Source organism: Echinops telfairi, unplaced genomic scaffold (assembly GCF_000313985.2).
Source record: "Echinops telfairi isolate 266 unplaced genomic scaffold, ASM31398v2 ScPeMD7_655;HRSCAF=1070, whole genome shotgun sequence".
In the NCBI taxonomy this organism is placed as follows: domain Eukaryota; kingdom Metazoa; phylum Chordata; class Mammalia; order Afrosoricida; family Tenrecidae; genus Echinops; species Echinops telfairi.
The window spans coordinates 18,313,417-18,327,305 of record NW_022104553.1 but is presented as its reverse complement, the minus strand read 5'-3'; the positions used below and the strand labels follow the sequence as shown (position 1 = coordinate 18,327,305).

The window sequence follows — 13,889 nt, the reverse complement described above, 5'->3', positions numbered from 1 at the left end:
GGAGGAAACCTTTAGGAACTAGAGGAAGGTTGTATTTCTCATCATTGTTACATCGCACCGTGACTGGCTCATCTCCTCCCCTAGACCCCTCTGCAAGGGGATCTCCAGTGGCCTACTAATGGGCTTTGGATCTCCACTCCGCACTCCCCCATCATTCACTACCAAGACTAAATCTTGACAGGAATAGAAAACCTCGTTTTTCTCCCTTGGAGAAGCTGGTGGGTTCGAACTGCCAACCTCATGGTTAGTAGTCCAACAGTTAACCCACTGCACTACCAGGGCTCCTTACATCATGGCTTAACCATAGGTCTTAGGGCTCAGAGCACATGGGGGTGAGGGCATAGTTTGACCGTTACAGAGGGAAGGATGCTGGGGATCATGAAGTTGCATAGCCTGTGTTGTTGTTGCTGGCTAGTTCCTGGAGTGTCCCTTCCGGCTGATGGCGTCTCAGTGTGGTGCGGCGTAGAACTGCTTCATAGGGTTTACAAGGCTGTGAACGTAGCCTTCTGGAGTTTGTTTTTATTTTGTTAGTGACTGGGTTCAACCTGCCAGCCTTTAGAGCAGCGGTGGAGCCCTTCCCTCGGGGGACCACCAGGGCTCCTTGTTTTCGTATAAAACCCAAACCAAACTCGCTCGCTGCCATTGAGCCAGTGCCGGTTCACAGCGCGGCTGCCATACGTAGGAGGCCAGAACTGCCCCGGTGAGTTTCTGAGGCTCTCTTTCCGGGAGTGGAAATCCTCATCTTCCACTGTCTTCGGGGTACGTTTCTAACCATGGACATTCGGTGGTGCAATGTCAGCGCCTTGAGCCCACCAGCCACTCCAAGGGAGAAAGAAGTCTTTCCACTCCCGTAAAGAGTTACAGCCTCGGACACCCCCAAGGACAAGTCTACCCACACATAGCTGACCTCCGCTGGCTTCCTTCTTGCCACGAGGTAGGGGTCAGACACGCCAGTACTCTCCATCTTTATTTCCTCAAGATCGACTCCGGCCGTCCCTCCCACTCCCCACCCAAGGAAAACAAAGGAGGCCTTAAGCCACACTCGTTAGGAAGTTGGAGACAAAGACAGATCCCACCTTAACCCTGAAACAGAGAACCCCCCCCTCCAGAATGGGATTGTAATCACAGGCATAGAGGTTTACGTTTACCAAGGAAAACTTCCTCAGGGGGGATTATGAGAAGGGCAGAGTGAGGAACTGCTTGCATCTCAGTAGGCTGGGATAGAATGGTTCCCTGTGGTTTCAGTGCCTATCAGTCTTTACTGAGTCAGACTGCCTCATCTTCCTCCCATGCAGTGTCCCATGGGTTCAAACTGCCGACCCTTGAGGCTAGTAGCCCCATGCTTCCCCTGGTGGTGCAGTGGTTATGCTTTGAGTTTTGGACCTCAAAGTCAGCAGTTCGAAACCACGAGCCACTCCAAGGGAGAAAGGGGAGGCTTTTCTACTCCTGGACAGAGTTAGAGTCTTGGAAACCCACAGGGACAGTTCTACCCTGGCAGGTAGCCTCACTGTGAGTTGATTGTGGGGACCAGTGTTTTTGAAGAGACATGAATGCGGAAGAAAATTTAGCATGTGTATGCTTTCTTCCCCTCCCCAGCCATGCCGGTGACGGTGACCCGCACAACCATTACGACCACCACATCGCCGGCCGCGGGCCTGGGCTCCCCCACCATCGTGGGGTCCCCGAGGGCGCTGACCCAGCCCCTGGGCCTTCTGCGTCTGCTGCAGCTGCTGTCTACCTGCATCGCCTTCTCCCTGGTGGCCAGTGTGGGCGCCTGGACGGGGTCCATGGGCAACTGGTCCATGTTCACCTGGTGCTTCTGCTTCTCCGTGACCCTGATCATCCTCATCGTGGAGGTGTTCGGCTTCCAGCAGCGATTCCCGCTCTCCTGGCGCAACTTCCCCATCACCTTCGCCTGCTACGCAGCCCTCTTTTGCCTCTCCACTTCCATCATCTACCCCACCACCTACGTCCAGTTCCTGCCCCACGGCCGCGTGCGGGACCACGCCATCGCAGCCACCACCTTCTCCTGCGTGGCCTTCCTGGCTTACGCCCTCGAGGTGACCTGGACCCGCGCCCGCCCGGGCGAGATCACGGGCTACATGGCCACCGTGCCGGGGCTGCTGAAGGTGCTGGAGACCTTCGTGGCCTGCATCATCTTCGCCTTCATCAGCGACCCCTACCTGTACCAGTCCCAGGCGGCGCTGGAGTGGTGCGTGGCCGTCTATGCCATCTGCTTCATCCTGGCGGCGGTGGCCATCTTGCTGAACTTAGGCGACTGCACCAATGCGCTGCCCATCTCCTTCCCCACCTTCCTCTCGGTGCTGGCCTTCCTCTCCGTCATCCTCTACGCCACCGCCCTCGTCATCTGGCCCCTCTACCAGTTCAACGAGCGCTACGGCGGCCAGCCCCGGAGAGGCAGGGATGTGTCCTGCAGCAGATCACACGCCTACTACGTCTGCACCTGGGACCGCAAGCTGACGGTCGCCATCTTGACCGGCATCAACCTGCTGGCCTACTTGGTCGACCTGGCCTACTCCAGCCGCCTGGTCTTCGTCAAGGTCTGAAAGACCGACAGGATGCGCTCCCGTTTCCCCTCACTCCAGTTTCCGGGTTTCCTTGACGTCCTTATTAGGCCTTCTTCCTTTTCCTGGCTCTCACTTCCGGTCCCCCCTCTCTCCTAACCCCCACTTCCTGTTTCGGCTGACCACGCCCACTTCCGGTCTCCCTTTTCTCCTAGCCCCCTCCACTTCCTGCCTCCCTTTTTTCTTAGTCCCCTCCACTTCCTGTTTCCCCTCTGTTTTTCACTCTCCTTTCCTCCTCCTTGCTATTCCTTTTCCTCGTCTTCTTTTGTTGGCCACATTCTGGATTTTTGTTTTTGTTTTGTTTTTTACCTGGGCATCTTGGGAGGCAGCAACTAGATTTGGGCGGTGATTGCCCAAGGCCCCAAATATTTATTGTTCAGTGCCCTGTGTTGTTTGCTTCTTCAACTCGCCACGTTCTTGTTTTTATCTCCTCTGCCTTTTCAGGTTTGTTTGCCCACCTCTTCCCATGTCTGTTTATCCTAGTTCCTCTTTACATTTTCTGCCTTCCTGTTTCTTCTTCCCAGGTTTCCTCTTCCTGCTTCCTCCTAACTTCCTGTTTCCTCGCCCCAACCTTGCCCGTATTCCCGTTTCCTCTTCTCACCTCTTCCTCCTTGGGAGCCCTGAGATTTGTTTCCCCTCCCCCACCTCCAAAGGTGCTGAGGTCCTCACCCATCCTACCAACCCTTCATTGCAGCTGTTTATACCTGGGCCCCCAGGGGGCCTCCTTGCCAAAGCATGCCCGCTTGCCTTAGCTGTGCCTTAGTGTGTGTGTGTGTGTGTGTGTGTGTGTGTGTGTAGGAGAAGGGGTACAGATCTAGGGATAGTCGCCCTCCCTTTAAGATAAGAAAGATACTCGAGGTCAGCAATTTACAGGGAAGCTCTCAGCATGGTCCCTGATAGAATTTGTATCAGGCTTGCTAAAAAAAGCAACCACAAAAAAAGTCACAAAACACTGCCTGGAGATCCTTTTCAAGGGATCCTGTGATCTGCAGGGTTGGGTCTGAGGGCGGAGTTAGATGAAGAGCCACGATGTGACTTTGAAGTCAGTTATTTGACTGTTCCTTGGGGTGGGGGTGGGGGGTGGAGGGAGCGGTCCCATGGCCCTCCAACTTCAGTATTAAAAATAGTGCTTTAGTGTGTGTGTGAGAGGAGAAGACTTGTCCTGGGTGGCCTTCAAGGCAATGTGATATCTGATAATTTACTTTTTTCAGGTCATGAGAACAGTATTTATTGGGTGGCCCTACTCTACCAGTGGGATGTTGCTTTTCTGATTTGGGGTGAGATGTGGGGAGTGGACGGGGATGGCTGCCCCCACAGCTTCGAGAAAGGGACCAAGTCAGGGCATGGTGTGCACGTGTGTCTGCCTGTATTAGTTATGTCCCTGCTGCTGCTTCCTGTCCCTTTGGGACTCGCATGTCACATGACATCTAGAGGAAAATGTCTGTATATTATTTTTTTTTAGTGACAATAGAGGCTTTTGGTGTCATCAGCTCCTGCCCTCACTCCCAAGAGAAGGCTTGTCTTCCCTGATGCCCACTCACTCATGATGTGCATTGTATTTTGTTTTTTTTACACCTGCATATAAAATTAAAGAAGGACACGTGTGCTCTCTTCATTCCTGGGAAGAGTCCCAGGATGTGGGGAGAAGGCCTGGATCTTGGGGTCTGGTGGGAGGAAGGGGGCTGGGGGTGGGGCCACAGCTGCACTGCTGCTGTCTGGAAATGCTTTGCCAGTGAGCCTCTGAGCCTGGTGGCGGCGTGGTTATGCTGATCAGCCTATAAATCACAAGGGAAGTACTTTGAAACCACCGGCTGCTCCACGAGAGAAAGATGAGGCTTCCTACTCCCGTAGAGCATTACAGTCTCACAGAAACCCACAGGGGCAGTTCTACCCTGTCCTGTAGGGTTACTGTGGGTCAGAATCAATCCTCAGTGAGTCCTTTTTTTTTCTCCCCTTGGAGGGCTGGGGTCACGTGTCAAGAGCATGGTTGGGGCGGGGCCACATGTAAATAATGGTGCCTAACCCTGGTGGGGTAGTGGTTACATATTGGGCTCCTGACTGAAAGATCGATGGTTCGAAATCACCAGCCTCTATAGGGAAGAAAGATGAGGTTTTCTACAGCCATAAAGAGTTAGTCTCAGAAACTCACAGGGGCAGTTCTATTCTGTCCTATAGGGTCATTATGAGTTGGCATGGACTCTGGCAGTGGCAGTAGTGTAGCCCAGGTGGAGCAGTGGTTCTACGTTGGGGTGCTAATCAGGTCAGCAGTTCAAGACCACTAGCTGCCCCACAGGAGGAAGATGACATTTGCTACGCCAGTAAAGAGTTACAGTCCAGGAATCCCATGGGCGTAGTTCCACTTTCTCCTACAGGGTCACTATGAGTCACGATCAGTGGCAGTTGAGGAGTGAGTCTGATTTTCCACATGATCCCCTGAGGACCCAGTGAGCTGGGTGGGATTGGAATGAATGGATCTTCTTCCTTGGCTCCCAGAAGCACATCAGAAGATAACCCGCTGCTGTGGCATGAAGCCCAAGTCGCAGTGACTCCATCTGTGTAAGCACAGAACTGTACTCCCTACTGCTTTCCCTGTGTGTTGACTTCTGTGTTTGGAAGTCCTCTGCCAGGCCTTTCTTCTGAGGCACCTCAGGGTGGACTTGAGCCTGCACCCACCTGTGAGCAGCTGAGCTCACACACACACACACACACACACACACACACACACACACACTGCCCAGGGCCTGAGCTCAGAAGTTTTACTGTGGTATGAATACCTGGGGGTACCCCAAAATACCCAGATTTCCCCCCCAAAAAAGCTATGTATTTAAATTTATTTTACAAAACAACCTCACCTTCAAAGTACTCACCATGACACTTAACACATTTGTCAAACCTGTGATTCCATTCCTGGAAACATTTTTCAAACTCAGCTGTTTGGATGGTTGACGGCACCTCCCTTATTTTTTTCTTCACCTCTTCCACGTCGTCAACTCGCTGTCCTTTCATGTTCCTCTGCATTCGAGGAAACAAAAAGGAGTCGCATTGAGCAAGGCCAGGTGAGTAAGGGGCGTGGGGCCGGAGAGGAATGCTGTTTTTTTGCCAAAGACTGGCCCACTTAGATGGCTGCGTGAACAGATGCATTGTTGCGGTGGCAAAGCCAGTTCCCCGTCTGCCGCAAAACAAATGAGCATCGGTGTTTTGTTTTGGGGGGCAATACACGCACACACACACACGCCTTGATGGCGTCGTGGTTGTGCATTGGGCTGCTAACCAGAAAGTCACAACCATCCGCCATTCCAAAGGAGAAAGATAAGGCTTCCTGTTCCTGTAAAGAGTCTCAGTCGTGGAAACCCACAGGGGCAAGTCTCCCCTGTCAACAGGGTTGCCATGTGTCAACTGACTCGATGGCAGTGAGTGTTTTTTAATCATATATTATTCACACCCATATTCATCACAGCTCTATTCACAATAGCAAAAGTATAGAAAACTCCTACATGCTCACTGGTGGACAAATGGATGAATAAACTTAGGTGCCTACACACAAGGGAATGCTTTACCACATTGGAGCATAACAATGACTCTTAAATGCCTCCTCCCATGGATGAACCTGGAAGACATCAGGCTTAGTGGAATTCAGCAATCACCAAGAAAGAGATGAATAAGGCATGAGATCCCTGCCCTCCTAATCTGAACGGGTCTTCCCTCGTCCCCTTCTCAGTCATCCGCCCTCAGGCCTGAGAACCTGCCTCCCTCTCCTTCTGGGCAGGCCAGTCTATCAGACACTACACACCATTCCTGGTGACATCCTGCTTCCAGTCTCGGAAACTCACAGGGGCAGTTCTGCCCTGTCCTGTAGGGTCGCCATGAGTTGGCATTGGCTTGGTGGCAGGGAGTTTGGTTTGGAACATACCATTCCTCTCTGCCCCCTTCTCCTCTGGCTCCTGAGCCAGCTCAAACTTCATCTTTCAGCTGAGTGCTTATCCTGGCCTCCTGGGCCATTCTACCTGCAGCCCATGCTGGCCAGGGGCAGTTCTTCCAGATGCCTTTCTGTTCATATCCTTCCAGTTCCCGTTCCACACAGTGTAAGGAGATCTGGTGAATAGTGCTATATTCTGAGCTGTGATCCGCAAGGTCAGCAGTTTGAAACCACCAGCCAGTTGTACAGGAGAAACGAGAACAAACGTACTGCAATTGAGTCCGTTCTGACTCGAGGCAACCCTGTAGGGCAGGGTACAACTGCCCCTGTGGGTGTCCAAGACTCACGCGTTACTGGAATAGAAACCCCCATCTTTCTCCCATGGAATTGCTGGTGGTTTTAAACGGAGGACGTGGCAGGCCGCAGCCCAACCGGCAAGCACGATGCCACCAGGGCTCTGAGTTGGGCTGTGATCCCTGTGTTTGGCGGTTCAAAACCACCAGAATATCTGCAGGAGAAAGACTGAGCTTTTTATTCTGGTCAACAGCTCCAGTTTCAGAAACCCACTGAGGGTCGCAATGAGTTAGCATTGACTCCATGGCTGTAAGGTTTTCTGTTTTCTTTTTTTGAGGAGTCCTGGTGGTGGGGTGGATCACCCCCGCACTGCTAACCACAGGTCAGTGATTCGAACCCACCAGCTGCTCCAAGAGGGAAAGATGAGGCTATCTGCTCCCATGAAGATTTAAAGTCTTGCAAAGAAGCCCCAGTGGTGTGGCGGCTAAGGGCACGGCCAATAAGTGCAAGGCTGGACAGTTGGAACCCACTCAGTGGCTGTCTGCAGGACAAAGACCTGCCAATGTGCTCCCAAAGTGACAGCTGACCCCCAAACCCCCAAACCATGATGATTCGGTCAAACCCTTCATGACATGGACAAATTAGGAAGGCATTGCGCTCAGCAGTCAGTCAATCTCATGAAGACAGCGATGGTAACGAGACCACAGGTATAGAAAAGAAGGGAAAAGAAAATATCAAGAGGAATGGTCTATCAGGCCAGGTGGTCTAGAGAAACAAATCTGGTGACACTCGTCGATGTTTAGGAAAGAGCTTTCTATCCAAAAGCTAGTCCCTCCCAGCCCAGGCCAACTCAAGTCCATGGGTCCAAGGTGAGCCGGAGCCCTTTTAAAATTCATGTAACTGCAGGCTCAGGATGCAGAATCGAGAAGTAGGGTGATCACACGCTGGTGGATGCAAAGTCATGTGGATCCAAGGTTGGTAAGAAGATGGCTGTAGGTCCAGCCTTACAACCAAATAGGTCCTGAGTAGTGATTGTGCAATTAAAAGGAAAAAACATAAAGCACAACAGATAAAACGTGCAAGGGTTCACCATGAAGCCAGGAATGAGAGCGGATGTCTTCTCAAATAAGCTTATATAGTCTTGCATAGGCGTCCTCAAACTATGGCCCGCGGGCCACATGTGGCCTGCTGAGGACATTTATCCAGCCCGCTGGGTGTTTTTGCCCCATTTGATTTTTGACTTCAAAATAAGATATGTGAAGTGTACATAGGAATTCGTTCATAGGTTTTTTTAAAACTATAGTCCAGCCCTCCAATGGGTTTGAGGGACAGTGAAGTGGCCCCCTGTTTAAAAACTTTGAGGACCCCTGGTCTTGCAGCTAGCAAGCCCCCGTAAGCATATAGATAACACCGTGGGCCGGTACCAGCGTTAAGATGCAGCTTAATCTTGGATGCCCCTGAGCTCTCTCAGCTTTGGGTGACCCTGAACTCTCTACAGGGGAACAATCTACGATTGGCATCAGAAGGGTGTTTTTGTTAGATTTCTGGATTGGGGAACCTCTGTTCTTGCTTCACAACGCTGAAAGAATTCACGAGGCAGAAGCGCGTTTGTAATCCCAGTGACTTTCATGAGGAAAGGGGAAGTTTCAGGTATGACGGTCTCCAAAAGCATTTGCTGTTTCAGGAAAGCCTACAAGGCTGCGTGGGAACCGGCGGGGATTTGTGACTGAACGTGAAAAACCACGTGGAAAGAATCTAGGAACAGAAACACAAAGTCACACGGTGGAACCAGGAAGTTCCAGAGGACAAGAGCGTGCAGGGCCTGAGCAAGCCCTGAGCAGGCACCCAGGCTCATGAGCACCCGCACATGGGAGGAACCTCACCCTCCACTTGCAGCACGCCCCTATCAAAAGCAAACAACGGGTCTGTTAGCTGTGTGCTTTTATCCCCTCCAGCTGGGGAGGCGTGGTTGAGGGTATTGGCCAACCTTATTGGCTGAGTTTAGGAGCACCTGTGTGATGTCATACTGCTGGTGCATAAGGTGGGTTGCGCCCAGGTTGGTTTCACCTGGGCCCAGGGGCTTAGTGTGCGCATGCTCGGTTCTGGGTTGTCCCATAGGTGTATAATTAATGTGCCTGATTTCCTTCCAACCCCATTATTGTAGCACGGACAGCTAACGTTTGTTTAGCGCAGGGATTAGAAAAGACAACCCCCTTTGTCCCTAATCTAGGGACCTGTCACTTTGGGTAGGATGGACAATAGAACCTGATTTCTCTTACAGATAGGTAGCCTCCGTGCATACAAAGAGCAGCATTGTGCTTTTAAGAGGCATCTCTAAAGTAGACTACTATGGGGGGATGTTGTGGGAGGGATTTTTAGTCAGGAGACTGTGTCTGGAGGTCATTTCTATCTCAAAAGTGGGAAGCTCTTCCTCCACCAGCATCAGCCTCCCAGACTCTGAATTATGAGTGTAGAGAATTTGACCACATACATTCTCTTCCTGGTCCTTACTTTCCCACACAAGGCAGGGCGCCAACCACGCCCAGGGTCAATGGTCCACATGGGGCACCTGGAGTAAAACAGGTGTAAATAAATAAGAGAGAGGAACATACAGATACACACTGAGAGACACACACATTTTTGCATAGGAAAAAAACAAACATAGACTTACATTAAAAAAATACAGCCATAGAGCCTAGACAGAGACCAGAACTAGATGGAGCTCTGCACAACGATGGCCTTTTATGGCTGCTGGGGTGACAACAGATGGTCCTGGGTATAACAAGAGAAAATGGTATAACAGAATTCAAAATCTTAAAAAAAGAGAGAGAGGTGTGTTAGTCTGGGTTGACTAGAGAAACAAATCCAGAGACACTCATATATGTATAATAAAGAACTTTATATTAAAGAGTAATTGTATATTAAGAAAACATCCCAGCCCAGTGCAGATCAAGTCCATAAGTCCAATATTAGCTCGTATGTCTGATACCAGTCTATAAATTCTTCTTCAGACTCATGCAGCCATGCAATATTGCCGAATGCAGGAAGATCACAGGCTGTTCTTATTGGCTGAGTTCATGTGTGACTTAATGTGGACGGTGTCTAGTGTGCGTGCCCAGGTTGACTGTCACTTGCACCTAGGTGACCTTGGTCTGAGAATGCCCAGCTAAGGATGGGCCCCTCGATATTGAATGTGTGCCTAATTGCTTTCCAACTCCTTTATTGTAGCATGGCCAGCTATTTTTTGTTTAGCTTAGGCATTTGGTAGAGACCACCCCCTCGATGCCTAATCTTCCCACCTTTCATTCACACTCACACACACACACACACACACATACACACACACATTTAATTATCTAATCATCTGGAGGAAGAAGAATGGTGAAAATCTGAAGACATGGAAATATTTGTGGGGGATGCCAGCTCCCCACAACTAATCATGGGTTCAGTAGGTGCAATTGTATGGTTAAGATATAGAAAGATTATAGTAAAGTCATAGAGAAATGAAAGAGATGGGAGAGAGAGAATAAAGAAGTCAGACACATTTCATGGTAGCATGCTCACCTCAGCTCAGCTCCTCTTGGTGGTCCACGTGGAGGTGGGAGATGGGAGGGCAGGAGCAAGCGAGTGAGCGATTTATTACTAACCAAGGTTTCTATATCTTTGGGGGGGTGCATGCCCCCTAATTACAGGTAAAGACATACGTCACAGGAAGGGGTTGTATAATAGGCATACACATCACAGGTAAGGGATGTACATAAATGTAACAGAAAGGAGATGAGCTAAGGGTGTACACATAATAGGAAGGGGAGGGACTAAAGGTATACATGGGACAAGGGTGGACCCTAGATTCATGATGGTGGCCTAACTGGTCACCCTTGAGTGGGCATGACCTCCCTGGGCTCTCCTTCAGGGAAACAATCTACTATTAACCTATCAGAAGGGAGTGGGCCCTACTTAGGGTGGGACAAACAATATAGTCTGATTGTTCTAGATGGCTGATAATCCTTAGGGAGAATAACCTCTGACCTACTTTCGTTGACCTCCAAGTGTATAGTCTTTTACCACATGTAGCAAGCAGCTAGGTTTGGCATATATTTGGGGGAGACAACTTGGGAGAAATCTTTCTGTTTCCCACAAATATTTAGTCCAACAATTTAGTCTATTTAGTCCATGACAGACCACAATTCTGAGACCAGAAGAATGAGAAGGTGCCCAGCTACTAAGGCAGACTAGCAAAAGAAACTCCATTTTTGTCAGATGACTTGCCCACTTAACCCTCCCATCTCGGGAAGCTGACTGCTAGTTGACCTGCCCGCTCCCCGTTCCCTTCTGGGAAGTCTCCACAGGTTTTAGAATGTACTCTCATGTTCCCGGGTTCAGACATTATAATGAATGTTGTCTTTCGATTACTCTTCAATATGGTTCCCTTTTTTTTGTTTCTACTATGGTTCCTTTTGATAGTATAATCTGAAGGCTGTAATTCATTTTGTTATGTTAACCAGGAAGCTATCAACTCTGGTGTTGTTTGGTGGATGGACCTTGCAATGCTTACTTGCATTTTTGGAAGTTACAATCAACCCACTCATTTTGCTTTCTGCTTCTGTCCACACTCGCTTGAGTCCTAGACAAATGATAAATGAGTTTTTGCCTTTGAAGATGGACTGAGAGGTCCACTCGGGGCTGCTATGAGGGGCAACAACTTTAATCTCTCTCCTCGGTAGTCCAGCTAGTTGAATACTCTTCTAAATGTCAAGCCATTATAGTGCCTGTCATTGACTTGAATCCACAACACCAGGAAAAGGACCACATTAGAAAGTCCTGGAAAGAGTGGGAGAAAAAAGTAGAAAGGGGTGGGGGAAGGAGCATTACAACTGACTGTGATGATGTATACACTGTAAAGGTGAAACTGAGGTACAGGGAGACGGACAGACATAACTGACAGCAGAAATAGCTTTATTAGGGGGAGCTCCTGGAGGAGGTTCCGTGACTTAGGCCAACAGGTCATGGAAGTCGTGCTCAGCAGCTGGGGGCTTGGGTTTTTAAAGGGGTGGTGAGGCATGTATGGCAATGATGGCAATTAGCATAAGGGGTCTGGACACGCTGAGAATTGCTTGTCCACTCCTTGTGGCTTTCTTCAAAGCTGGAACATCTGGTTTCAGTGGTTATCTTCTCTGGCTTCTGCTGCTGACCTTTGGAACGTGCAGGGAAGCAGGTGCAGGGCCCCGACCAGCTTCAGCTTAGTCCAAACACACCCAACTCTTTTTAAAAAGCCACTTCACTCTGAAGTGTATGTGCAAATATCATATCAAGAAAACTATGAAGGAAAGAAAGAAACAAACCTCACCAGTGGCTACAGTGGGTGAGGAAGGAAGTCTGTTAGCTGAAGGGGCATTGAGTTTATTTCAATGGTGGTGGAACACTTTCTAGAGGGATATCCATAAAGGTTATACAACATGAAGAGTACTAGCCACGGCACTCAATTATACACAGAGCGGTTGTTGAATTGGAGAATGCCTGCCTGGGTGTGTATATTTGTGCCCAAATAGGAAAAAATGATTACATGAATAACAATGAGTACGAGGAAGAAGAAAGTGTTCTAAAAACTTGATTGTGGTAAAGATTGCACAACTCTTCTGGGTACGAAGGAACTACTGAATTGTATGGTATGTGCATGAAGTGCCAATAAAACTGTTTTGTTAAAAAAAAGAAGAAAAATGTGGAACAGAAAAAAATAATAATTTATAAATTATCAAGGGTTCATGAGGGAAGAGGGAGGAGGGAGCAGGGAGGGAGGGGGAAAATGAGGAGCTGATATCAAGGGCTCAAGTAGAAAGCAAATGTTTTGAGAATGATGATGGCAACATATGTACAAGTGTGCTTGACACAATGGATGGATGCATGGATTGTGATAAGAATTGTACGAGCCCTCAATAAAATGATTTTTAAAAATGTGGAAGAGAATCCAAAAGTATAAAAGAGACCAGGCTTACTGGTCCAATAAAGACTGGCGGGATCCCCTAGTGCAGTGGTTCTCAACCTTCTTAATGCTGCGACCCTTTAATACAGTTCCTCATTTTGTGGCGACCCCACCAACCACAACATTATTTTTGTTGCTATTTCATAACTGCCATTTTGCTACTGTTATGAATCGAGTGACCCCTGTGAAAGGGCCATTCGACCCCCCCAAAGGAGTCGCGACCCACAGGTTGAGAACCGCTGCCCTAGTCTCTGGACCTTAGTTACCCTTCAGCTCTGGAACTGAAATATCTACCCCTTTGTTTGAATAATCCACCAATTGAGATTTTTCAAAGGGCTGTGTTTACCCAAGGACAAAGGTCAGAGGGTTAGGGAAAGAAGTGGGAGCAGGAACAGGGAACCCAGGGAGGAAGTGGGGTCCGCGAGGGGACCCCATTGCAGAGATGACTGCAATGCGTGGGCTCCACCAAAACGTGTCTGACTTGAACGTGAAGCTGCGGATCTGTCTGTGAGCCTTCACCTGATTCACAGTAAAAAATGAGAAAAAGAAAACTCATTCATTTGTGGTCAAACGCTTCTCGTTTGTCCTAAAGCACAGGTGACAAGAAGGGGAAGGGACCAAGAATACTGGAAGCGGAACTCTCCTCCGGGGAAAGACCGGGCTTTGGACTTCCATAAAGAGTTAGTCTCGAGCCTGCCGGACCAGTTCTACCCTGCCCTGTAGGAAGGATGCTGTGAGTAGGAATTGAGTTGAGTCGAGTCAAGTCAGAATGGGCTCAATGGCAGTGAATTTGTTTGTTTTTAACAACTCATTAGAGCTTAAATTCTCAGCACCCTGATTTGCAAAAGGCTTTGGATGGCAAAGACACCCCAAATCCATTTCCAGGGCCCTCAAGTAGATTAGGCTGCAGTGAATGTTTGTTTGGGGGGTCACTGGCATTTTATTGGTTGTTTAGAGATCAGTACATCAGTACAGAGACATTATGAACAAATAGTACACAATCCTTTTTTTTAACTCACTAAACTATTTTATTATTTTTATTATTAGTTGGGATTTAACACAAATAACATATCATTCCCAATTTCAATCACATCAAGTAGAATGTACAATTGCT

The 13,889-nt window shown here is 49.0% G+C and overlaps 1 protein-coding gene across 1 annotated transcript in view; it reads left to right on the top strand.

The window, feature by feature from the left end:
• The window catches only part of MYADM (myeloid associated differentiation marker), an 11,191-nt gene extending 7,538 nt beyond the window's left edge, over positions 1 to 3,653 (top strand). The window contains exon 3 of the mRNA XM_004715633.2: positions 1,597 to 3,653. Within this exon, the coding sequence (XP_004715690.1) occupies positions 1,599 to 2,567 (969 nt within the window). The 5' untranslated portion in view covers positions 1,597 to 1,598 and the 3' untranslated portion in view covers positions 2,568 to 3,653. The remainder of the gene's footprint in view (positions 1 to 1,596) is intronic.
• Positions 3,654 to 13,889: the final 10,236 nt, after the last annotated feature.